Source organism: Lissotriton helveticus, chromosome 7 (assembly GCF_964261635.1).
Source record: "Lissotriton helveticus chromosome 7, aLisHel1.1, whole genome shotgun sequence".
In the NCBI taxonomy this organism is placed as follows: domain Eukaryota; kingdom Metazoa; phylum Chordata; class Amphibia; order Caudata; family Salamandridae; genus Lissotriton; species Lissotriton helveticus.
Genome location: NC_136068.1, coordinates 32,489,731 through 32,516,608, shown reverse-complemented (window position 1 = coordinate 32,516,608; position 26,878 = coordinate 32,489,731). Strand labels below are relative to the sequence as shown.

Below are 26,878 nucleotides of genomic sequence, written 5' to 3'. Positions count from 1 at the left end.
CTGGAAGAGTCTTCGAAGTATCCTGAGATAGGTGGCTCCTCCCCTGGACTACAGTGCGCATGGGCATCGGCTCCATCCCCAGATTGTTTTTTTCCGCCATTGGGTTCGGATGCGGTCTCGACGTCTCTCTGTCGGAACCGAGAAAAACTAGCTTTTTTACGGCCAAAAGGCCTTATATTCTTACGTCGGTTTTGTTTGCGCACGGTCTCGAGTTCTTCCGTCTCTTGGAGTCGGAATCAGCGGAGTAGTTTCACTCTTCGGACATCGAGGCCTTCTCATCGCGACACGACGCAACTTTTCGGCATGGAGCGGAGTCCGTTTAAGAACTGTCCGCTCTGTGGGTCAAAATACCCACATATAGACGTGCACCCGGTCTGTAACAAATGCCTTTCACCAGACCATAACGAAGACAACTGCATGGCCTGCGCAAGATTCAGGTCCAAGAAGACACTCAAGCTTCGGCGCGCGGTGCGCCTTGAGGCCAGACAAGCGGCCCCGGATCCCGAAAACATCTTCGGCGACCAAGAAGAGGAGGACCGGAGCCATCATCTTCAAATCTCCCTGCCCGGGACGGAGGTCGAGGCAGATCCGGAAGACGACGACGGAGTCGTGGGTCAAGGCCTTGAATACGTCGACGAGGTAGGGGACGTCGAAGAGGTTTATGGGGCCGCGGAAGATAGCTCGGGGGACGAGCTATGCCCCGAAGGTTACGAAGATCAAGAACGGGTCACGGGATCGCCTGTCGGCCTTACCCAAGACCCCGTACCGCAAGCAAGGGCCCCGCCTTCAGGCCCGGCCACGGACATACTTGCTGCGCAGCCAGTATCGAAACCGAAACTGAAACCTCCGGTATCGACTACACCTAAAATGGCCGACCCCAAATCGAAACCGAAACTTATGGATTCGAGCGTCCCGAAGATGGCGGCCGTACCACCAAAAACGGCTAAACCCGCTGCTTCATCGACTCCGTCGGCCGCCGGTCCACAGAAGTCGAAGAAATCTGTCGATTCGAAATCGGCGCCAGAGGAGGGATCCTCTAAAAAGGGTGGTCGGCACGGGTCAACCGCTGCGACGCCGGCAAAGCCCGCCAAAGCCAGCGACACGGCTCCGGTTCCGACTGGGACTGCGTTAGTCGGACGCGTGGTGGAGACGGAGCCGACAAAATCACAAGGATCGAAGGCTGGCACGTCTGCGCATCGGTCCAAGGACTCTGGTCGGCGGCTGCGGCATCATCGTCCAAAACACAAAAGGGCCAACAGGACGTCGGATCCGAGGGCAAGGTCAAGACCTCCTCGTCGGTGCCGAAGGCCACTGTAAGTGACGCGTCCCTCATTGCCTCTTCACTACAGAGAATCAGGGAGAAGGCCTCTGCTACGTTGGCTCCGATGCCATCGCCACAGAAGCCGATGGACGTTCCGGTGAAGCCTGCGGGTAAACTTCTCTTCCTTCTGCCGCCAAAAGAGGCGCCGAAGGCCTTTTCAACAAAATCGACGCCAAAGAAGTCGGATTCTTCATCGGCGGGGGCACTTTCGAGTCGGGTACTCGACTCAGAAGAGGATTCTGAGCGTTTTATCGACGCAGACACAGGCAAATTGACCCTTTACAAGAGGAGGATCACTTCACAGCCAGTGGACTCCTATGTCATCCCCCTGAAGAAGAAAAAGCTTCCCCAAGACGCTTCAGGCCTCATGGAACCTATCCAGCCTCCTCCAAGAAGGAGCCCAACTCCTTCTCCAGAACACTCTGAGGGTGAGGGATATGATGAAGATGACCAATACACTTTCCCCATCAATGAACCAGATGCACAGCCAGATTCATATGATGACATTGGTGACCAAGGCACCCAAAATGTGGGGCAAGACCCACAGCCTTTCAGTGCACGTGCATCCCCTACAGAAGATTCTGCAGGTTTTCATGCACTCATTGAGAGGGCAGCTGCTAATCATGATGTGGACATGCATGCTGACCCGGTAGAAGAAGACTTTCTATTTGACACTTTTTCAGTCTCTGAAAGGACAGTAAAGACACTGCCTATGCTCAAAGGGGTCCTCAAGCATGCTGCGGACATCTTTAAAGAACCTACCAGGGCGAGAGTGGTCAATCCACGTATCGAAAAAAAGTACAGACCAGCACCTGCAGACCCTGCATACATTCGGGGACAGTTGCCACTAGACTCCCTGGTGGTCGCAAATGCCCGCAAACGGGCCAACTCCCAAACAACGGGTGAAGCTCCTACCCCAGATAAGGAGTCCAAAGTGCTAGAGGCTGGAGGCAAAAGAGTAGCTGCACAGGCTGCCAATTTTTGGCGTATTGCAAATACACAGGCACTCTTGGCACGTTACGATAGGGCGCATTACTACACCCTAGAGCAAGTTTTACAACACCTGCCTCCGCAGTTTCAAGAGGGCACCAAACTGCTTATTGAGGAGGGAAAACTGATCTCCAACGCAGCCATAAAGTGTGCACTTGATGCCGCGGACACAGCCGCTAGGGCCATTAACACTAGCGTCATGCTGAGACGGCAGGCGTGGCTCCGCATATCGGGGTTTAAACCTGACATTCAAACAACCATACTTAATCAGCCAGTCAATCCTGATAGACTGTTTGGTCCAGATGTTGACACCACCTTAGAAAAAATTAAAAAAGACACTGAAACTGCTAAGTCTATGGGGGCCCTACAATCACAACAGTTTCGTGGCAATAATTTTCGTCGCTCAGGTGCGCGTGGAGTCACCAGAGGACAGATGGGTCAACAATTACAATTCTCTAGAGGTGGAGCACAATCCTCGTACCCCAAACAGAACAAGGGGGGTTACCGAGGAAACAGCACCAGAGGACGCGGCAGAGGGAACAACAACTCCCGCTCCTCTACCCCAAGCAAACAGTGACTCTCTGTCACTGCCCCCCGACCACTTAACACCTGTCGGGGGGAGACTACAGCAGTTCCTACCCGTCTGGAGAAACATCACCACAGACAGGTGGGTGCGACAACTTGTCCAGTACGGTTATTGTCTAGAGTTAAAATCCACTCCACCCAACATTCCACCAAGGCAAAGGCCTATGTCCGCAGAGCACTTGCACTTATTGCAGCAGGAAGTGGTGGTGATGCTGCAAAAAGGCGCAATAGAGCTCGTGCCAGTGGGAGAGGAAGGCACGGGGGTATATTCCCTGTACTTCCTTATTCCGAAGAAGGACAGATCTCTCAGACCCATTCTGGATCTGCGTCCCCTCAACCTGTATATACTGTCAGAACATTTCCATATGCTTACACTGCAACAGATTCTTCCCTTGTTAAACCAAGGGGACTTCTTAGCAACCTTAGACCTCAAGGATGCTTATTTCCACATTCCACTACACCCGTCCCACAGGAAATACCTCAGGTTCACTATCCAAGGCAGGCATTATCAGTTCAAGGTCCTACCCTTCGGAGTCACCACAGCCCCAAGAGTGTTTACCAAGTGTCTGGCGACAGTAGCAGCGCACCTCAGGAGGCAGAACATACATGTCTACCCCTACCTGGACGACTGGCTCGTTCAAGCCAAGTCGGAACAACAGTGCGCCGCGGACATGTCGACTACCATTCACCTCCTTCACGATCTAGGTTTCTCGTTGAACTACCCAAAGTCGCATCTTCAGCCGGCACGTGTCCGGCAGTTTCTAGGTGCGACGATCAATACCCTGACGGCCATGGCTCAACCAAACCAAGTCAGGATAGACAGCATGCAGTCTCTAATCCAGAAGTTCAGACCACAACACTCACTTCCAGCGAGAGTGTTCATGCAGTTGATAGGCATGATGGCCTCCTGCATCTTCATAGTCCCTCACGCACGGTTACATATGCGCCCGCTCCAGGAGTGCTTAGCAAATCAGTGGACACAGGCTCAAGGACAATTAACAGACCTAGTGTTGGTTACCAGTCGGGCATACGACTCTCTGCATTGGTGGAATCCACACAACCTTTGCAAGGGCCGACTGTTCCAGGACCCAGTGCCACAGATTATCCTGACAACGGACGCATCTCTCCAGGGATGGGGAGCTCATCTGCTCACTTACACAGTGCAGGGACTATGGACGACGCAGCAACAAAAGATGCACATCAACTATCTGGAACTGATGGCAATCTTCATGGCGCTCAAGTCCTTCATTGTACATCTGTGCAACAAGGTAGTGTTAGTCCGGACGGACAACATGACCGCGATGTACTACATTCAAAAGCAGGGGGGCACCCACTCGCCACAGCTGTCTCATCTGGCTCAGGGCATGTGGCGGTGGGCCATTCAGAGGAACATCTTCCTCATGGCAGAACACCTCCCGGGCAAGGACAATCAGATGGCGGATCTGCTCAGCAGATACAGCCATCAAATGCACGAGTGGGAGTTACACCCATCTGTACTCCACCCGTACTTCCAGCAGTGGGGTCATCCGGAGATAGACCTGTTTGCAACAAAAGAAAACGCAAAATGCCAACACTTTGCCGCCAGGTTCCATCACCCACAGTCGCAGGGGAATGCGATATGGATGAACTGGTCAGGCAAATTTGCGTACGCTTTTCCGCCAGCCCCTCTGATACCGCTGGTGGCAAGAAAGCTACGGCAGCACGCGATGACTCTCATCCTGGTTGCTCCAACGTGGGCTCGCCAAGCATGGTACACCACGTTCCTCGAACTCTCAGTGGTGCCGCATCAAAGACTGCGACTCTCGCCCAGACTTTTGACGCAGAACCATGGAGAAATTCAGCATCCAGATCCGCAACAGCTCAACCTGGCGATCTGGCTCCTGAAGTCCTAGAGTTTGGATACCTTAACCTACCTCCAGAATGCATGAACATCATCAAAGAGGCAAGGAAGCCAACTACCAGAGCATGCTATGCTGCAAAATGGAAGCGTTTTGTCATTTACTGTACAGACAATGACATCAACCCGCTAGATGCATCTATCCCTAACATCATTTGCTATCTGCTACATCTTTACAAGTGCAATCTAGCGTTCACTTCTATTCGGATACATCTCTCCGCCATCGCAGCTTATCTTCAGAATAGGCAGCATCTCTCTGTCTTCAGGGTGCCTGCCATTAAAGCTTTCCTTGAAGGTCTGAAACGAGTCATTCCCCCAAGAACACCGCCAGCTCCGGTGTGGAACCTCAATGTGGTCCTCACCAGACTGATGGGACCACCATTCGAGCCACTGCACTCGTGTGAACTCCAGTTCCTAACGTGGAAAGTAGCTTTCCTAATTGCTATTACGTCACTGAGGCGTGTTAGTGAGCTGCAAGCGCTCACAATCCAAGAGCCATTCATTCAGATTCATCCAAATAGGGTAGTGCTACGTACTAACCCCAAATTCCTTCCGAAGGTGGTGTCACAGTTTCATCTCAACCAAACTATTGACTTGCCGGCATTCTTCCAAAACCCGCAAACGGTGGCGGAAAGAATGCTCCATACGTTAGACGTACGGAGGGCGTTGATGTACTACATAGACAGGACACAACCTTTTAGGAAAACAAAGCAGCTTTTTGTTGCCTTCTCACCACAACACAAAGGCAACCCTATTTCCAAAGCAGGAATAGCCAGGTGGATCGTTAAGTGCATCCAAATCTGTTATCAAAAGGCCAAGCGCACTTTAACAATACCCCCAAGGGCGCACTCCACACGCAAATTGGGGGCATCCATGGCTTTCCTAGGGAACATTCCTTTAGAGGACATTTGCAGAGCAGCCACGTGGGTTACACCACATACCTTTACAAAACACTACTGTGTAGATGTGCATTCCAAGCAGCAAGCTGCTGTAGGACAGGCTGTTCTCAAGACACTTTTTCAGGTTTCTGCAGCTGGCACGGGCAACCGCCGCTGATGGAGGGACTGCTATGTATTCTATGCTAAGATATGAATTTAGCAGCCCACATGCCTCGAACTGAATATGCTACTTACCAGTATGCATCTGTTCTTGGCATGTAGGGCTGCTAACATTCATATCGCCCACCCTCCTCCCCGGTGCCTGTCGCAGCTGCAGATATACTCTTGCATTCAATCATTAGCATGGACATCCTTTACACCTTTCACTCCATCTTCTGCCACAATGGCGAAAAACAATCTGGGGATGGAGCCGATGCCCATGCGCACTGTAGTCCAGGGGAGGAGCCACCTATCTCAGGATACTTCGAAGACTCTTCCAGGACAACAATGTGCGATCATCCGGACCCAACACTAGGCGGCGATCTAATGCTGATGTCACATATTACATCATTCATGACATGGTCAGTGACATCACTGATGACATCTCAAATGACATCACTGATGACATCACTGATGACATCATCCACGTGACAATCACATACACCTTTTCATACACTAGTAAAATCTTTCATCACTCTTTGTAAAATACAGAGTATCATATTTGAATCCATTGTTACAGCAATACAAGTATCTAAAAATCCACTCAGTGATTCATAGATGTATACACACATCTAATCACTTACCTATGGATTCACTCATACATGCTGTCAATGAACAATAGAACACTATCAAAAATACTTGTACACCTAAATCGACATTACACACCAGCACACATCCTATTCACATATGAAGTCATCCTACTCACTTATGCAAACAATGGATCATACTTACATATTTACTTAGCTACACACTTATACAAACACAACTTCATCTATTCATTTAGATAGTAAGTCATACTTAGTGAATTATAAAATCATTATTACAAGTATAAAGTTATCCATACAGTCACTCACACAATCATTGAGTCTTATGTATACTTATTTATATACAACAACTGACACATACACTGCCTTTTATTTTTCTAGTTTGTTGGACATGTACCATTGAGAAATATATTTGCTCATCACCACACCCATAAAGATATTCACTCACCCAAACAACTGTTAGAACATGTAGTTTTAACTTCATATATCTAGTGAATCAACTATTCACACATCTTTGGGCAGTCACACACCCCCATCGAACCACACACACATTCACTCTCCCATACAAATACTCAGTTAACTAATCAATAACTAATATAGACTTTCACATAGCTAGTAACCAACTGGAGAACCAGTTTACACATTAACTGACAAAGTGATACAGATATTCAAACAGTTTAGTCACTATCCACTATATTTACTGAGACACTATAAATTGGTCAAGTAAACAGTCAATTACACTGATACTAAATCCTCCATCCAAATATTTATTTTTATATATCCACTCATTGTTCAATGCAAATTGCTATGTATATAATGCATATTTAAATAACAAAGCAAACCACATTCACTGGATGATGTCATCAGTGATGTCATTTGAGATGTCATCAGTGATGTCACTGACCATGTCATGAATGATGTAATATGTGACATCATCAGCAGTGGATTGCGGGTGCGCGAAATATAGTTAGTACAGCTAACTTTATAGGAGCAATTTCAATGGTTTTGTATGAGTGAAATGTCCAGCTAACTATAACACCCCTAAAACTTATAGTTTTTTGAGTCAATTTTAAAAGTTTTTTAAAAGCTAATTCCTAACTATATAAGGCCTGAAACCTATGGTTTTTTCAGTGAATCTATATATATATATATAGATTCACTGAAAAAACCATAGGTTTCAGGCCTTATATAGTTAGGAATTAGCATTTAAAAAACCATTGAAATTGCTCCTATATAGTTAGTTGGACTAACTATATTTCGCGCACACGCAATCCACTGCTGATGATATCACATATTACATCATTCATGACATGGTCAGTGACATCACTGATGACATCACTGATGACATCTCAAATGACATCACTGATGACATCTCATTTGACATCACTGATGACATCACTGATGACATCATCCAGTGACTGTGTGTTTCTGTAAAGTTTAAATATGCTTTACATATTGAAGAATGAGTGGATGTATAAGTGTCTGGATGAAGGATTTAGTAGGTGCGTGACTGACTGTATGAGTGAGTGATTAAATGTGTCTCACTGAATGCATGGGTTAGTGACTAAACTGTCTGAATGTGTGCATCAGTATGTCTGTTGTTGTGTAAGATGCTGTATGTGTTGATCATTAGCTATATGAGAGGCTATATGGGTTATTGATTGGTTGCCCAAGTATTTGTATGTGAGACTGAGTTTGCGTAGGGGTGGCTGGGAGGTGTGTGACTCTGTGCATAGATGTGTGAGCAGTTGATTCACTAGATGTATGGGTTCAAAAGTGCATGTGGAAACAGCTGTATGGGCGGTTGACTGTGTGCATTGGTGTGTTGGTGAGTGAATGTATATCTCAGTGCTATATGTCCAAGTAAGTACATATGTAAAACACAGTTCATGTGAGAGTTGGTATATATATATAAATGACTATACATGAGAGCCAGTGATTGTGCAAGTGGCTCTATGGATCAATGTGTACTTGTATCAGTGATTGTTTAAGAGAGTAAGTATGTGGTAGTATATGTTTGAATAAGTAAGGTGTTGTGTGTATAACTGTATAGATGAGGAAATGGGAGTGTGATGGATTCTTTGCATGACTGACTAGGTGTGTGAGAAACTCCATGGATGAGTGGCAGTGTGTGAGTGTCTGTATAGGTGTATGAGTGCATATGATATTGTTGTATTGATGAGTGACTGTATGTATGAGAGATTGTATGGGTGAATGAGTAGATGTGTGTGTAGACCTAGGAATCAGTGAGTGCGTATGTAGTAACTGGTATTGGTGTGTCAATGGTTTCAAGAATGGTAGTTTGTATTTAACACTGCGTGTATCAAAGGTTAGATTAGAGTGTGAGGAGGTGCATCGTATTATCACATAAATGATGTCATCAGTGATGTCAATTGAGATGTCATCAGTGATGTCATCAGTGATGTCATTTGAGATGTCATCAGTGATGTCACTGACCATGTCATGAATGATGTAATATGTGACATCATCAGCAGTGGATTGCGGGCGCGCGAAATATAGTTAGTCCAACTAACTATAAAGGAGTAATTTCAATGGTTTTTTAAATGCTAATTCCTAACTATATAAGGCCTGAAACCTATGGTTTTTTCAGTGAATTTCAAAGGTTTTTTATATGCTAATTCCTAACTATATAAGGCCTGAAACCTATGTTTTTTCCAGTGAATTCCCAAGGTTTTTTTAATGCTAATTTCTAACTATATAAGGCCTGAAACCTATGGTTTTTTCAGTGAATTTGCATGTTTTTTAAATGCTAATTCTATTAGCGGATAACGTTTAAATATGTTAATATCCTTGTGGGACCACCTGAGCAGCCCTACCGGGTCAGGTTGTTTCTACCCTGTCCCCTTTTTGCATTCTACACGTTTGTTTTTCTGCTTCTTTTGTGCCTCGGTCTACCTAGCACAAGATGAATGCCAACACTTCCTGGTTAGAAGTGTTGACAGCCAATGAGCATGCTGCTTTCCTGTGAAACGCATGCTGATTGGCTGCCACTGTCTGTCAACACTCCAAACCAGGAAGTGTTGGCAGCCATCTCGGTAGAACCAAGGCACAAGAAAGCTGTGAAACAAAGGTGCAAAACACGCAAAGGGGGCAGGGTAGAAGCACTCTGACCCCCTAGGCCTGCTCAGGGGGTCCCACAAGGACCCCCCAGCCCCAAAAATTATTTTTTTTTGCTTTTCCCCATGGTACGCGTACCTGTAAGCGTACACGGGAACGCACCCAGCGCTTACACCGCGAAAATTTCAACAAAAAAATAGTTTTTTTGCCCTTTAGGGCCCTTCTAGGCCTCCCTCAGAAAACCTAGGGAGTCAGGGGGTATCTACCCTGCCCCCTTTTAATCATTTCCCCCTTTATTTTTTCACCTCTTGTGTCTCGATTCTACCAAGACACAAGATGGCGGACTCTCCGGACTGTTTAGAATGTTGACAGACACCGAGAGCCAATCAGCTTTCCGCTCGCGCACTCCCGTGGCGCGCCGGGTGCGCTCCCCGGCACGCGTACCGGTAAGCGCTGGAAGCGCGCCTATAGATATATAATTTTTTTTAAGGTAATTATCGTAAAAACCACTTGAGCAATTTTCACCAAATATAGAAAAGGCACTTCTGCGTACCAGTCCCTACAATTTTGCAAAGTTTGGTGTAATTCCATTCAGCGGTTCGGGCTGTAGCCTTGTCTATTCGTCCTATGGAAATTAACATAGGGAAAACACGTTTTGGGACCCCCCTTTTTTCTCGGCCCCCGCAGGACGAATACCCCCGAAACTTCCAGGGAAGAAGCGGAGCGGAGCTGGCCTAAATTTTGGAAAATTACACGCAAATTCCTCCACCGGCGCCAAAGTTATTCCCAATAGAATGTTGCGGATTTCCTATGGTAGCCAATCCTAACTATAAATAAATATATATATATATATATATGTATATATATATATATATATATTCTAAGCTATACTTGTTTGTTTTAAAAAAAGCATTGCTGTTTATAGCCGAGTATGAAAAGCATAGTAACTTATGTGTTATACTGTTTTACAATGTTGTTATTTAATTGTTTGTTTATGATCTATGTAGGTAGCTCCATGTACCTTTTCTAAAAAGGTCGCCTGCTGTTATTTTAGGACAGATGTAGCATATTTACTATGGTTTAGTTCTTATAACAAAACATAACAGGTGTATTTGTAAAGCGCACGATTACCCGGAGGTGTCCTGGCGCTGAATAACAGATGTTTATTGTTACCCAACTCAATGGTGCTCATTTTATCGACCTCAGATGGATGAAAGGCTGAGTGGACCCGCCGGGATTTGAACCTCTGACCATGAGGTCGAACACAGGCCCCTGCAGTGGCTGCTTTAGTCCACTGAGCCACCAGACCTGGCTTATATATTACGTATGTAATATTGAAAGAGGAGATTATAGCTTTTTGCTATTTGTTAGCCCTTATAAGTACTTATGTACTATGTTTATTTAGGGACTATGTCTTGAGTCTCCTGTTTTTTATAACCATTTTATTCATGATTAATTTTTTCTCCTCCACAGGGGAGGAGGGAGGGCCGTATGTGAATCTTGATGAAAAAGATGCTGTGTTGCGTCTGAAGATATGTACTTGTATCTTGGGGTTTGTAAGTCTTTGTGTGTGAGACTCAATTCCTTATTAGCAGTATCCCGGGTGTGAGTAAAATTGTATATATTGTTTTATGTGCAGCCCCCTTTTCTTTTTGAAAAGGAAGGGATGCAAAGAATTTTACCCGGTGCCCACAGGGTTGTGAAGCATATTATTGGTAAATGGGGGGAACATTTTGGGATGCGTTCCATATGTTGTGTGACGTGCTTCATAAAGAGACAATCCATGTGCTCTTTAGCATTAAACAGTGATTGGCTCCTGCATTACAAGGGGCGTAATGCGATGTGTGACACTGGTAAAGGACGCGTACACATATACATATATAAAATATATATATTTATATACAAATATATGTACCTACTTATTGATGTTTTTCCCCATAGAGATATGAATAGATATATGTATATATCTACATATATGCATATAACTATCTATATATAAAATGCATAAGGAATATGCTACTTATCAGTATGCATCTGTTCTTGACATGTTGGGCTGCTGACATTCATATCTGTGCATAGATCGCCGCCTAGTGTTGGGTCCGGATGATTGCACATTGTTGTCCTGGAAGAGTCTTCGAAGTATCATGAGATAGGTGGCTCCTCCCTCGGACTATCTATATATATATGTACTTAATTATGTGTAACTATCCTGTGATATTTTGCAGTATTGTGCGTTTATATTTGGGGCTATATCCCAATATTTGACCTGTAATAGCTACATATTTGCTTGTTGGGTGTAGAATAGATATAAACCCATATGTAGTATTACCTTGCCTAATGAGGGCTACTTTTGAAAGGGATATGCACATGGCCTTATGTACTTGTGTACAGATAAACCTAGCCCATGTCTTCATGGGTGTGCGATGAACCGCACTCGTCTTTGGCATAGTGTATCTGAGTGATATGTGTTATTTTGGTATGAGAGGATTAATCTACAAAAGTAACCTACCTTTGCAACCTTTTAGTTTGTAGTGGCTCAGTAGGTAACGCTGCCATTGTGCGCGGATTAGTACTTGTGGTCTGAGGTTCTGTTATCCTATTGCATGTTGCAAATGGTATGCCGCAAAAGATAGTTTCTAGCATCATTTGTTTATAAAGTGGCTCATTGAACCAGTCGCCTGCGTGCATGTATTATTAGCTTTATGAAAGCCCTGTTCATTTATTGCATACGCAAATTGATCGTCAGGCGATCATGCTACCCAGTGGCAGTTAGTGTTTTTTAGGCACAAGCACTGTTTCTCTTTAAAAGCTAAATATCCCTGCATTTAATTATTTTATGGGGAGGGGGTTGCAGAAATTTGATATTGTTGCAATATGTTATTGTGTTTTAGGCACATGGGTTGTGGATGCTATATGTTATATAGCATAGCCTTGGGAATTGCCAACGAAACAACTTATGTGCTTATAGAAGATAAGCTCATTTTCTTTTCCTGGATTTGCAGAGCAAAGTTCTGTTCTCTCTTATGTTGCTGGAACAGTAAACCTGCCTTCCTGTGTCTGCTTAGAGATCAGCGAAGGAATGCGCTCGTTGGAGATCAGCACCAGATTTACAGGGTCTTTGGGTTCAAAATGTAGGCCATTTTATGATCCTTACAGTCACTTGTGTCTGTCCTGGAAGGGAGCGGGGCTCGGGGGAGGGGCTTATGGCCTTCCCGTCCACTTTGCAGGAACTTTGTAGATGTGAGCTGTATTTGGTGCCGCATTAGAAGTGTTGTGCCCAGCTATTTAATGGCTGGGAAGAGAGGGGGACTTTGTTTTGCATCCAGCCATAACGTTATCCAACGGCTTAGTGAATATATTTTCTGTTGCAATGCTAAATATTTGGAAAGTAGAACCTCCCGTAGGTCAGCATATTGTATAAGAGATCCCTAGAATCTCCTTTTATGCCCAAAAAAGCCTTTTTGGTAACCCTTGTAAGGAAAATGCGACTTACTCAGTATGCATCTGTTCTTGGCATATAGAGCTGTAGAGTCATATGCTATGCATAGATCGCCATCTAGTGTTGGGTTCGGAAGTTTACACTTTGTTTTTCTTTGAAGAAGTCTTTTCAGTGTCGAGGTAGGTGACTCCTCCTTTCGTGATAGTGTGCATGGGCATCGATTCCATTGTTAGATTGTTTTCCCGCAGAGAGTGGTAATGGATATAGTAGGAGTAGTAAAAGGAGAGGTCCATGAGTGCATGTATCTAAGTAAGATGTTACTGCAACAGGTAAAGGTACCCTGGGAGGTGGGTGGGAACATATGACTCTACAGCTCTATATGGCAAGAACAGATTCATACTGGGTAAGTAGCATTTTATGTTTTGAGGCAAATGAGATGTAGATCATATGCTATGCATAGACTATATAGCAGTTATCTCCCAAAGCGGTGGCTAAACTGTATCTTCTTGTTACATTCTAACAGTGTCGGATAACTTTTCAGCCCACTCATCTTGAATAATTGACTACACAGTCCCCTGATAGACAGCAGCAAGTCTCTCGCTTCTCAGTCACACAGCCAACTCACCTTTGCTTATTTAATTATATCTTTACCCACAGTTCTTCTTGCTGTCTTTTTTTCCTCACCCCCCCTCCCAGTTCCCATAGCTTCCTTATGAAGTCTCCCTACTCCAATGAACCTACTTCCGAAGTCTATAATTATAGCACCTAACTTCCCGCTCCAAACTTACTCTGCCTACCCACTAGGTCGTCTATCGGCCTATTTATACTTTAATTGATAAATTAAAACTAGCTTCACCTCCGTAAACTCCTTACTAGGGCCCCTCCCTCTCCAGGACACACTACCAAAATGGAGATAAGTCCCGATCCCAAAGGATCTAACGCCTTCATTATCAATTACCCGCCTAACCTCTCCAAAAATGCAGTCAAAAAATACAAACATTGCATACTCAAGGCCAGACCCGAAACTTTAATCTCAGATGTCTACTTCTGTGCAAACAAGGGTAGTATAGCTAATGATCTCATCTTCTATACCAGAAAACAAGGCACAAGGAAAACACCTCATGGTCTCAAATTAACGACATCGCCCTTGCTCACTCTCAACGTTAATGCCAATTTCACCCTCTACAACAACGGTATGATCCTAATCCAAGCCTCCAATGTCAACCTAGTTAAGATGGTCAATATCTTCCCTACACTCTGGTCTCAGCAAAATCCAATGACCCCCTATCCACACCATACCATTACGCAGGACCTAACCAGTCCTCCCGCCCCACAGCCGGGAGGTCCTCACTCTCTCTAAAACATTCTTCACCCTTAGATGATCCCGGAGCCTCTCAGACCCTGTCGAACTGGCCCAACTTATTGGACCCCCGACTCAGAAGGAGGCCGGGCCCGCAGTTCTCCAGTCGGATACTGGCTGACTCTCGAGCTGAGAGGTTCCCTCATGCCCTACCGCCATTCCTCTCAATGAAAGATACCTCTTCCTTCACCCCTCGTTCCATGCCACCCGCGAGGCTGGAGACCTGGCAATGATTGATCCATTCAACCCTGACTGGACCATCCCTGACTCACAGGTTAATGGCCCTTCCACCCTCTCTCTTTTAACAACCTCTCTATCCAAGAATCCTGGAACACCACAAGTCCCTAATGACCACCTCCCTGCCCAGGAACTCAGCATCACCGCCTTAGACCCCCGGACATACATCGAGGCCTCTCCTCTCTGCCAGATCTCCCAACACAACCTCTACCCCTCACCCAGCACTCAGACATGGTGGCGTGCATGGACGATATATCTCTCCAGTTGCACCTTCTTACCGTCGAACTACATGACTGGAAACCCCTGTCAATTGAATATTTATATCAGCTCCCTCCTCTCCTCGGCGAGCTTGCCCAGAGCCCCCCCTAGTAATAGAGTTCACCTTGGCCAGTCCCCCCCATCTCGAAAACCATACCCCTACCTAACGCCCCCATCGCCCCAGAAGATTGAAGACCTATCTTGAGTCTAATGGTGTCGATGACCTACTCAACTCTTACTTGCCTACTCTAGCCATCAACACAATCCCTCCGGGGAAAATTCAAGTCATCCACTCTAACCCGAAGAGAGAACCACCTCACAATCTTAGAGTCATTAATAATGACAACCTCATGAGAGTGAACATCATCCAGAACCCTTCCCCCCTTACTCCGGCACAACTTAAATGCGTACTACTCAACTGCAGGTCAGCCAGTAAACACGCCTCATCCAACACAATGAGTTAGACATCATCATCCTCACCAAAACTTGGCTCAATCCCTCCTCCACTCCTATCATAGACCTCCTTGTGCCTCCTACCCACGACATAATTCGTCTAGATGGAGCTTTGAAGCTGGGTGGTGGCCTAGCTTGTATAGATCGGAGCACACTATTGGTTTCCCACTCTGAGTCTTCTACGCCATCCTCCTGCAAATTCCTTTGTCTCAACATTTCAAGTAACAACCTTCCGGTGTGCAAACTTCACACTTTTTATCACTCCCCGGGGGACAATCTCAACTTAATCGAACAATTAATGGAAATCATCTCTGTGTCGACTCCGTAATGTCCCAAATCTTCCTCGGTGATTTCAACCTTCACTGGTCTAACCCCAATGAGCAAGCTGTAACATGCCTTAAATCATTCGTTAGTGATCAATAGTTGATTCAACATTGTAACCGGCCAACCCATATTAAAGGAGAAATTCTAGACCTCATCATCACCAAAGGACACACCATTACCCCTTGAAATTGGTCCGAACATCACAGCATCTTCTTTTATATTAACAAGGAGGTGTCTCTAAGGAAGGCTCAACCAACGAAATCGAAGATCTGGAAAAGGGACCTCAGAGATATCAATACAGATGAACTAGCAACCCACTGTAAATATGCCCTCTCCTCCAAAGCTGATATGTCAGAGGTTCATTTACTCACTGACTTTTACAACTCTACTATCTATAGCATCATGGATTCCTTTGCACCACTCCAACAAAAAAAACTACATCAAAAATATCCAAACCGTGGTTCAACGACAATTTAAACTCTGATCGCCGCAACCTTAGGGCAATTGAACGATCTTGGAGATCCAAGCCCTCCTCGGATCAGCTAAAACTCCTTAAGAGGTTAGGAGTTCCTACAACAAACAAATCTAGAGCTCTAAGGCAGACTCCTTCAGATCCCAACTTGATCAAGTCCAAATCGCCACTAGAAACTTTTTGAACTAGTTAAACAGCAATCGTGGACGTTCCAAACCGCTATGACACTGAAGTCAGCCCATCCTCAAGTGTTATATATTATATTATATATATATATATATATATATATATATATATTATATAAATACTGGCTGTCATTTTTACTGAGAAATCAAAACTCATCAATATTGAACTTGCTTCTACGAAGAGGCTTTATTGCCATCCTATGGGTCCGTGCCACCTCCTGCCCTTGTGGAGAAGCTCAAACCTATCAGCCTGGGCGTAAAGAACAATGCCTCATGGGGCACCTTTACTCCCTTCAGTGAAAGAGACATCAACAAGATTCTTCAGAGTATCAACCCATCTAATCACTTTAGCAACCTGTTGCCACCCTACATCTTCAAAGAAATCAAGATGTCGTCATCCCCATCTGGACAAAGATTATCAACGCTTCACTGTCACAAGGCATGATCCCAGATTGCCTAAAAGCAGCTCAGGTCTCACCTATACTAAAAACAACTAATGCAGATAGTGCTGACCTTAACAACTTCTGCCCTATCTTTAACATCCCCACACCAGCCAAACTCGTACAAGAATGCGTCCAACCACAAATTTGTACTCACATCGAGAATTTCCAACTCCTGGACCAGCATCAATCTGGTTTTCGGAGTGGGCACTGCACTGAATCAGCTCTCACTCACGTTATGGATGACATTTTAAAAATGTTTGACTAAAATTAATCTTGCCTCCTAATCCTCCTCAACCTTTCCTCTGTGTTTGACACTGTCAATCAGGACAACCTCCCAGTCATTTTGAAGAACAGGATGGGCCTCTCAGGTCGGGTGTTGCAATGGTTCTCGTCCTTCCTCCACCACAGATCACAAAGAGTCAGGGCGAACCACACTCTCTCCCAGCCCTCTCCAGTAATCATGGGGTCCCCCAAGGGTCCGCCCTATCTCCTATACACTTCAACTTGTTCTTGGAACCATTAGCTAATGCACTAAATTCCACAAACATTCTCTTCCATATGTGCGCAAATGATACGCAACTTTATCTGAAAATCTCACCCCCGGATAACCTCATATTACTCAACACTACTTTAACGTCTACTCAAAACTGGTTAACCGCGAACCATCTCCTGCTTAACACCTCCAAAACAGAATTCTTTCTCATTTCTCCTCCGAATCCCATCCCCAAGTTAGACCTTTGGATGAACCACCTCACTGCCTTCAACTGCTCCCCCCTCATTATTGACTCAGCCAAATCTCTCGGAATCATCCTGGACAAGCATCAGAAAATGAAGAATCATATCAGCAATGTGTGCAAGGGAGATAATCACCTGATGAGGATACTCAGGACTATCAAACCACTCCCTCGTCAAGCTGATTTCAAGCAGGTAGTCCAAGTGCTTGTTTTGCTGAGACTAGATTATGGCACTGCTACGCTCTGTGGCCTCCCCAAATATTCCTTAGCCCCACTAAGGGTATCTTTGAACGCTGCTGCCAGACTGGTTACGGGTACCAAAAGAAATGCGCACATATCCCCAGGTGTGCTCTCAATCACGCAGGAGCACAGACACGACGACTCGTGGTGCATCCTCATTATTGACACAGGTACACAGACACACAACTTGTGGTGGGCCCTCAATAACTACAAAAGAGCACAGACCCAATGTGGGCACCGGTTTCCTGTAGAGAAACAGAGAGTATGGGTCCTCGTTACCTGCACAGACATACACTGACCCACGGGTGGTCGTCATTATTTTCACATGAGCACAGACGCACAGTGGGCCATCGTTTACCTCTGCAGGTACAGACAGACTGAAAGGGGACCTTTGTTACCAGGTGCACAGACACACAAATCCATTGTAGGCCTTCAGTATCTACACAGGCATAGACACACATATAGTGACCCCGTCATTACTGCACATGCACACAGACATGGGCAACCCATGTCTTCACTCTTGTTACCTCAACATATGCTCTGGTACCTGGTGCCCGAGACTGAGCAGGGCATTAAGGAGGGCAGAAACATGTTGGTTAAAAATGTGGGATTGCAAGGATCATAAAAATCCAGAGATATACCTGTCGATTACATAATGGTAATTAATTTGTATTCATACCCCAGGTACTACGTAGATAAAAGGACACGTGGTGGGTGGTATACCTTGATGTATTTTTAGTTTAGTAACTGGACCACTGTTATCCAGAGTAGAAAAATATCCAAGAACTCCCTCGGTATAGTCCACCCTGCGGTTGTGTCCGTCCTGGTGGTATCATCCTACCAGGGTGTGATGAGGCGGCCTATGATGAAGCATGTCACATTACGTGAGCGAGCCCACCTCGTTCAATTATTGGATTGACCTTCCTTAATAGGAGACCACAAATGTCTACACGGGTTGTGTACAGTAAAACATTGACCCCTTACTCCTAGACCTGGGATTCCATCTATCTTATGCTCTCTGAGATACAGCCACCACGCCTTATTATTGTTTTATACCTGTAGCTGCTCTCGGGCACACTGTCCTGGGTATGGACTCCGGTTTCCTGCAGGGGCGCTCGGGCACACTGCCCTGGGTCTGGGTAGTTACCTGCATAGGCACTCAGGCACACTGCCTTGGGTACTTACCTACATAGGCACTCAGGCACACTGCCCTGGGTAGTTACCTGCATAGGCACTCAGGCACTTGGAGAGGACGCTGAGGGGCAGCAGGGGGTCCATGAGGGTCAGAAGGCGGGACGGGGAGGCTGTGGCCGTGAGCAGGGTGGCAGGGTAGGCCGTCATAATCCCATCCGGCATCCTAATTCCAAAGGAAGCCACTCGCATGGACACCGTGATGCACAGGTTCCCTCCAGCACTGTCCCCCGCCAGGCAGACGCGTTCCCCTGTGGAGCCTGTGAAAGAGAAGCCAGGGAGACAGGGTTACACAGGGCAGGCAAGGAGGTATATGAGACAAACTCGTTTTAGGGTTTATTTGTGTGATTTTTTTTACGGGGAATTCTCAAAACAAATCACCTTTCAAGAGGTTAATAAATGACCCTAAAGTTAATCTTCCCTAGCCCCGACCCACAGATCCTTGAGTTGGCTCTTACTGGGGTAGGCTCTCTGTACCCTCTTTTCATCCCCCCTCTCTCTCTTTCATTCCTTCAACCCCACTTTAACATGAGTCATGGGGCAGTGAACTCCTCGCTCGCTCTTTGTGTACCATTTCCGCACTCCCCTCCTAGCCCCACCCAATGTAGTTGTTTATTTTCCCCACTCCCTCTCCATCACTCCTCCATTTGTTACTGCATGCCCTGTTCTTTTTTTTTTTTTTAACATCCCTCCTGTACCATCCACCCTCGCCCTTCAGATCTCAGCAGACACAGCAACAGACTACACCAACCCTTTAATAACTTTTTAAGACCTTCTTTTCTTCGCTTCATTTTTAGGTCGAGCATTCAAGACCTGTAGTAACTTCTTTTGTGTACTTAACCCCTTCGGTGCTGCGGACGGTCCACGGCCGTCCCACGTGATGGTGGGCGTGGTCGGAGGACAGTCAGAGGCCGTCCAAATCCCGCCCACTCGCTAATTCGCCCACACAGTGGGAGAATTAGCGCAGTGTGCAAGGGGTTAAAGCCATTCCCCCTGCTATCCATTTGTTTGTTTGGGTGTCCTTTAAAAATCCTTCCTTGCTAGTGGTCAGTCCTGCCTCATTGTCCCTCCTTATTCTCTTTCGTTCCTCCCAGGCGGCAGGGACTAAGTACTGAATAATTACGCTTTGATTGTAGATATGTTCTTTGGGGGACTCATTTTTTCTTCGGCTCCTGCTCAGCGCCAGAGCTGCTTCCATTTTATGATCTTTTCAGTGCTCTGAATTCTGACTTCTGTAAATAGCTCTGGTCCCACAGTTGCACCCCCTGCCTTTTGATTTTGTGCAAGATTTAAAACAGGCCTTTTAATCAATCAGAACAGGTATGTGCAGCATTTTAAAAGCACAATTTGACATATCTTCAACAGGAAATTCGACAGTTTCCTCTACAAGAGCATGCTCACTCAAAGTCAATCACTGTTTGGGGCTGCCCTGGAATGTGTAACTGTAACTAGAATGTACCAAATCTGTATGTGGGGAAAGGTAAAAAAAAAAAAAGCTTGTTTTCATCACATTCAGTCAACAGCAAGTCACGCTGTAAATATTAACCATATAGCAACAAAAAAGGCAAAGAATCCTCCGTCAAAGGAATGCAGCATTTTTAGAGGAACGTTGGAACGTCAGCATTTCCCCCTCCTCTTCTCTTTTTTAGGTCTCGCCTAGCGTTGCAGCACAAAGCGCTGCACGCTCAGCAAGAGATTTTGTGGATGGGGGGTTTTCAGAAAGGGACTCAAAGCCCCGACCCTCATTTCCATTGGCTTGCATCACCGTTTATGCTAAATGGTGGCCTGCCATTGGAAATGGGGTATTTTGGTTGCCACCCTTTTGCTTTTTGGTCCGGCCCATCCGGACTGGCTCGTCTGCTTTGCATCTGTCGCAAAGCACTTTCTTATCTTTATGGGGTCATGTGTTTCTAATTATCGTGGAGGAGCGCACTGCCCCCGAATTCTCAAAGGAAAATAATCTTGGTTTTGTCAAGATTTTTTTCCTTTGAGAGGTCGGGGCAGTGCGCGCCTCCATGCTAATTAGAAACACATGGCCCCATAAAGATAAGAGATCGAAGACTTGCTGCTTACACGAGCAGCAAAAGTCATTTGCTCTATTTCACTCATTCCACTATCCCTTTTTATCTCTCTATTTTTCTCACCCCTCTCCATTAACGCACCAGTCCCATCCCCCAATCCCTGTCTCCACGTTCTCTCTCCTCTCAAGCAAATCTTTCTTTCTCTTGCCATAGTTTCACTTCCCCTCTTCATTTCTGACCCCATCACCTCTCGGGCCCTCTCTCTAAATCTGCCCTCCGAAGCTCTCACTCTTTCTGTCCACCCTCTTGTTCACTCTTCAATGTCCTTCTCTCAAACTCCATCCATCGGACTGTCTTTGAATTCCAGTCTCTCTTCCTCCATCTTCGTGGACTCTCTGTTTTGAATCTAAACGCTCTATCTCCCCCCTTGCTCTCTGTCTCTCCCCACACGCCTCTCACTCCTGTCTTCCTGCCATTCTGTTTCTCACCCCGACTCTTCTGTCTTCCTTCTTTCCGTATTCACCTCACTCTGTCTACCGTGCTCTCTCCCGCCTTCTTCTCCTGTCGTCATCTCTCTCCCGCTTTCTCTCTTTCGTCCATCTTCCTTTGCTTTTCTCTCTCGCTTTCTTTTGCTCTACCTCTATTTATTTCTCTTTCTCCAGCTCTCTCCTCCGTCTTCATCTCCGCGTCTTTCTTTTTCCTTCTCTTGCGCTCTCTCCCTTTTCCATTCCATCTCTCTCTCAGTGTAATATCAGCAGTCCTGTTCTCGGTGGTGCATTCATACCGTGAGTGCTTCTGGCTGAGAGACTGCTGGTGCTCGCCTAGAAGAATCCAGGCAGGCACGAGTACCCACTGCCCTGGAGTGGACCTCAACCTCGGCGGCCCCGTGGACTCTCACTACCCGGCGACTCGGAAGCAAGAAGCGGCGACGCTCACTTTACCCTCCTGACTGTGCCTCATTAAACTGAACCACCGTTTGGTTGTTTGGGCGCGGGGGAGGGCACTGTCGTCGGTTGCAGAGTTTTAGCTTGTGAGATTTTTCCTCCTCTCTGGTTCTGTCCCAGTGAGTTAGATTTAAACTCTTTGACAGGCTGTAATGTAGATGTGACTGAAACATGCACCGCCACCTCTCACCTCAAAGAGACCCGAGCACGTAAGCAGCCCAGTCCCTGCCGCACCGTGTGACCTTGGGGCAGCCATACTCGGAGTTAGGCGCTGCAGAGGAAAGGATTCCACTATCTATAGCGCCTGGACGTGCAATCTAATAGTGTGTGTTCCTCTGCTTTGCTGACCACGTTTCACCAGTAAGTGGCCATGTTTTGCTACCCGTTGGTGCGGGGTCACTGGCCAATGCTTCCAGCCTCTACACCCCCACTCTCACCCAGACTAAATAAAGGGAGTGTGGTATATTTCATTTAGGGGGTGAGATGAAAATATGTTTTAGGGATTGCTGCGTGTATCAGTGAAGTATATATCCTATACACATACGTGTGCACGTCTTTGTAGGCACCGTTTCACAATTACTGAAAATCTGTGAGGCCTGTAGTTAGATAAAGAGTCACGTTTGTTAGAACTAAGAGAGATTTGCGATTCTCTGTAGGTCATTCTCACCCTCCTTCAAGTGCTTAGGCTGGCTGAGCCCATCAGATGACTCGGAATGTCGTGATCCCCTGTTGTTTGCCTGTCTTCTAAGTTCACTGGAAGTGCAGACTAGGGGCAAGGGCCAGGCTTGCTCGAGGACAGATGTCTTCAATGAGTGACGAAGATATGATATGGGGCCGGTCTGTTAATAACTGACAGCTACTGATAATGACCATGCAATTATGAGCTCCTACTGAAGGGAAATTAACACGGGGAGTGGGTAGGTGGTAACTTAACAAGTGTAGATGCCTCCCAAGCACACTAAAGAGAAGGGTCAACTAGCCACTGTTAATGCCCAAAGGCCTAATGAAGGGACGATTAGCACCTTCACCAGAGTGGGCAGTAACATTTATGTGTGGCATTAATTTCCACACATTTGTGACTCACTAACCCTACAAAACCAGAGCTGCACTCATTTATAATCACCTAAAATGTTTGAATCAACGCCCCCCTCCTTACCCCCACTCCAGAAACAAACGCTTGCGACCAGGAGCTGCTTTCATGAGAGTTCTGACTGTGTTTGGATGGCGCCTCAACGCTTTCTGCATGTAGGGCGGTGACCCACTCACATGCTTGTTTAGCCCCCAAGACATTTCGGATGCATGCACGGCGCAGGAGGTGCAAGGCTGCCCCGCTGGGGGAAGCTCAGGCTCCGGTCCAAGGAGCAGTGTGTCTAGATTTCCTGTGAAATATTGTGTGGCAGGCTAGCGCTCCACGTGCAGTGTGCACCTGCATTCAAGAGGAGGGTGGGAAGAATGGGGAGGATGTAGCCTCACGGCTAGAGCTGCCGACTTTAGAGGGCGTCAGCTCAACATCCTGTGATTCTGTGCAAATCACACAATCTCCCCGTGCCTACCAAAAATGAATGTGTCCTTGTGTAAAGTAACTGGTGCTCAGGTAAAGCGCATCAATACCTTCAGGTCGAGTTGGCGCTATGTAAAATCTGCCAAAAATAAGACAAGCATTTGCAATGCAATAGGCCTCGCATTTACGCAAGTTTGAGCTATTGGCACTGTAAATGGCAATGCCCTTTATTTATGTTTTAAAAACCAAAACATAAATAAAAGGCATTGTCATTTACAATGCCAATAGCTCAAACTTGCGTAAATGCGAGACCTATTACATTGCAAATGCTTGTTTGGTAGATCCCACAGCCCTCCCTCTTCATCCCTGCTCTGGCTCAGAAAGTGGTAGGCAGCTGGACTGGGAAGGGGGACAGTTTATGGGTTTCTAGCAAAGCCAGACTGTCGTTTTACTGGTGTGCAATTTGTGCAGCTAGTGCAGGCTGATTTTATTACTGGGGGCCGGGCTGGTCACATTTCTTGCTTGTTTACTGTAGGATTGTATGCTTTGCTGACAAGATTTCCTTTTATTTTACCAATGATGTTGGTCTAATAAAGATATTCGAATTGAAATCAACTTGGAACTGAAGCAAGAAGCACAGGACTTTAAGCACAATGTTTGTCACTGCTCTCATACCTGGCCTGACTCAGCGAGGTCACAACCATCTCTTGCCCTTAGACTGGTCTGAGGGCATTAGTTGAGCAAAATCGGCTGGCGGCCATGTTTCCCACAAATGCTATTTATATAATATTATTGTTTCTGAATTAATCATGTCATGGTATTTACTAGATTATACTTCTATCTTCTACTTTTTATGTATTCGTCGAGGTTGCATGGTCGCTCTCACTGTTTTCATCAGTCTGATAGGAACCTTTAAAAAATGGCATTAAAAGCGAGTGGCGCTATAGTTGCGTACGTTCACGCTCAATAGATAAAATACATTGCTTTGATCAAAAGCCAAAGCACCGAGAGAGAAGCACGTAAACCCTTACTTTAATTGTTCCCAGGTGGTATTTTATCACAGGGTTGGACTGAACTCTGCCATGTAAAGGACTTTCCACTAATAATATTTTTAAGGGGAACTGAGTTAACTATGTCATTATTGTGAGTGAGAATTGTGCCTTACTATCTCTATTCCTTACTTGTTCTTGAAGGAATTAATTGGATATTTTATGTCCATAGATTCAAATCACAGTTGACTGCCTTTTGGCGCATTCTGGAACTTGCATTTGATGTATTACATGTGAACCAAAATAACACTTCTCTACTCATCACCTAAGTTCAGAACGGCTTGTGCCTTCAAAGAAACTTGCATTTGCAGCATAATGTCGGTCTACATCTCTTATCAATCTTTCCACCTTCACTCAATGCACTCTTATTGTTTGGTAAAAGTGTTTTTTCCCCATCACTACACTACTACACAAATCACAAAAATGTTCAACTGTTTTGTTCTTAAACCTTAACATGTATGATTACTCCGTTGCCTCTCACGGCAGAAATGAGATTTGCCTTTTAGTCTTAGACAGGCTCGCAGACCTAAGGGCTCACCCCAGCTGTTGGTCTAGGATCTGCTGGCCATTACTGAAAATGTCAGTCGCGTTTCTGCAGTGCTCTTAGACTGTGGAGTTAACTGCTTAACCGCGGCGGTTTAGCGGAGTGGGCGGGCCTGGTCGGCCAACAGACGTGCCCAGCACTACGGAGGTAGTGCTTGTGACGGCCGTTGGCCGACAAACACATGGAAGGGGTTAAGATCCGCAAGCTAGAGGACCAGGCTTATTGAGCGGTGTTAGGCATTAGACAAATTGCGGCTAATATTGTTACCTGGGTTGTTACACTGTATATTTTGTGGCAGCTGCAGGAAGACGACAGTTCAGAAACAGCATGTTCTGTTGTGGCTCACAAAACATAGGAAAAACTCAGAAGAAACTCTTCAGTCTGTTCTGAGTTTCTCCTCTTCTTTGTCTTACCACCATTCCACACAGCTTACCGAATGGGGGGAAGGTTTAGTAGTATGACAAGGGGAACATGCTGCCTCTGCTGAAAAAACTGCACTGGTTGCCTATAAAGCAAAGATCATTCTTTAAGGTCTGTTGCCTGACCTTTAACGCCCTTCAGGGTCAGGGCCCAAAATACCTGCTGAATAAGCTGGTAAAATACATCCCGAGCCGTCCTCGGAGATCTAGCTCGCAGCTGTTACTACAGGTTCCCCGCATTAGACTGCATAGGTCAGGAGGCAGGGCTTTTTCTTACTTGGCCCCCAAATACTGGAACAGCCTTCCTATTTCCCTACGTGAAATTCCATCCTATCATGTCTTTAGGAAACATCTAAAGGCTTTTCTGTATTAAAGGCTCCTCTCCTCTCTGTTCCTTTTCTCCTGGGTCAATTCTGAGGAAGCACCGAGATGCCCCACGCTGATTCGAGTGCTATACAAGAAGGTCTAACATAACAACATTTCCACAAAGATGCCAGGAACGAGGTCTTAGACAAGATTTCTTTAAACCAAGCACTCTCTTTTTAGGTTGAGCCTGGGCAGCCCATGTGCTGCTCTGCGAGCATGCGGTATTTAGGTGTAGACTTGAAGCTCTGCACACTCTCCGCCCATCTTTTCAATTGGCTCCTGGTACTATCCTTTCTAAATGGTTGCTTCTGATTCGCTAATAGGCTTGCTAGTCCTGCCTTAGTAATGCCTTGTCTGCATTTGTAACTTTCTATGAGGACTGGACTTTTTACTTGTGTTGCTACACAGTCTGTTTTAGCTACTGTGTGTGAGCACTATTTTCTTTAATGTCTTTAATTTAGCTGCGTTTGCAGGCATGGCAGGCTCTCCCTAACGCACCCTGCTTTCATGACAACGCGTCGCCCAATCATGGACGCAGCGCTTTATCTTTCAAAAATTCTCCCTGCATGAGCGGCACTTCTGCACGCGCTATGCTGCTAATAAATGCTTTTTATTATTTTTTAAAGCCCCCCCATAAACCGCTTTTACTTAAATGGCGGCCACACCTTTCTTTTGACGAGCCGCATCTTAAAGAAAGGGGTGTGGGTGCCATTAACTTGACAACAAATGGTATTTTTTGTAAAAGCGCCCTATACCAGGCTTTCAGTTTAATGATGACCACGCACCTTTCTTTACATGAGCTGCGACTAAAGAAAGGGGCGTGGCAGCTATTAAAGTCAAAATGTGGCACGGGACGCGTTTGCAAAAAAAAAAAAAAACATTTGTTTGACAACTTAAACAAATGCTTTTTTTTATAAAAGCACTCCATACCGCACCTTCACTTTAATGATGGCTGCACACCTTACTTTAGCTGCAGGTTGTCTAAAGAATGGGCGGTGGCCGCCATTAAAGGGAAAGCTCGCATAGGGCGCTTTTACAAACAAGCATTTGGAATGCAATAGGTCTCGCATTTGCGATAGTTTAAGCTATTTGCATTGTAAATGACAATGCCCTCTATTTATTTAAAAAAAAAAAAAACATAAATTAATGGCATTGTCATTTACAATGCCAATAGCTCAAACTTGC

The 26,878-nt window shown here is 45.7% G+C and overlaps 1 protein-coding gene across 5 annotated transcripts in view; it reads right to left on the bottom strand.

Moving 5' to 3' along the window:
• LIPE (lipase E, hormone sensitive type) overlaps window positions 1-26,878 on the bottom strand; it is a 288,252-nt gene that overhangs the window by 38,542 nt on the left and 222,832 nt on the right. For all 5 annotated transcript variants that reach the window (XM_078651309.1, XM_078651311.1, XM_078651310.1 and 2 more), the window contains one exon: window positions 18,882-19,109. In XM_078651309.1, the coding sequence (XP_078507435.1) occupies window positions 18,882-19,109 (228 nt within the window). The remainder of the gene's footprint in view (window positions 1-18,881; window positions 19,110-26,878) is intronic.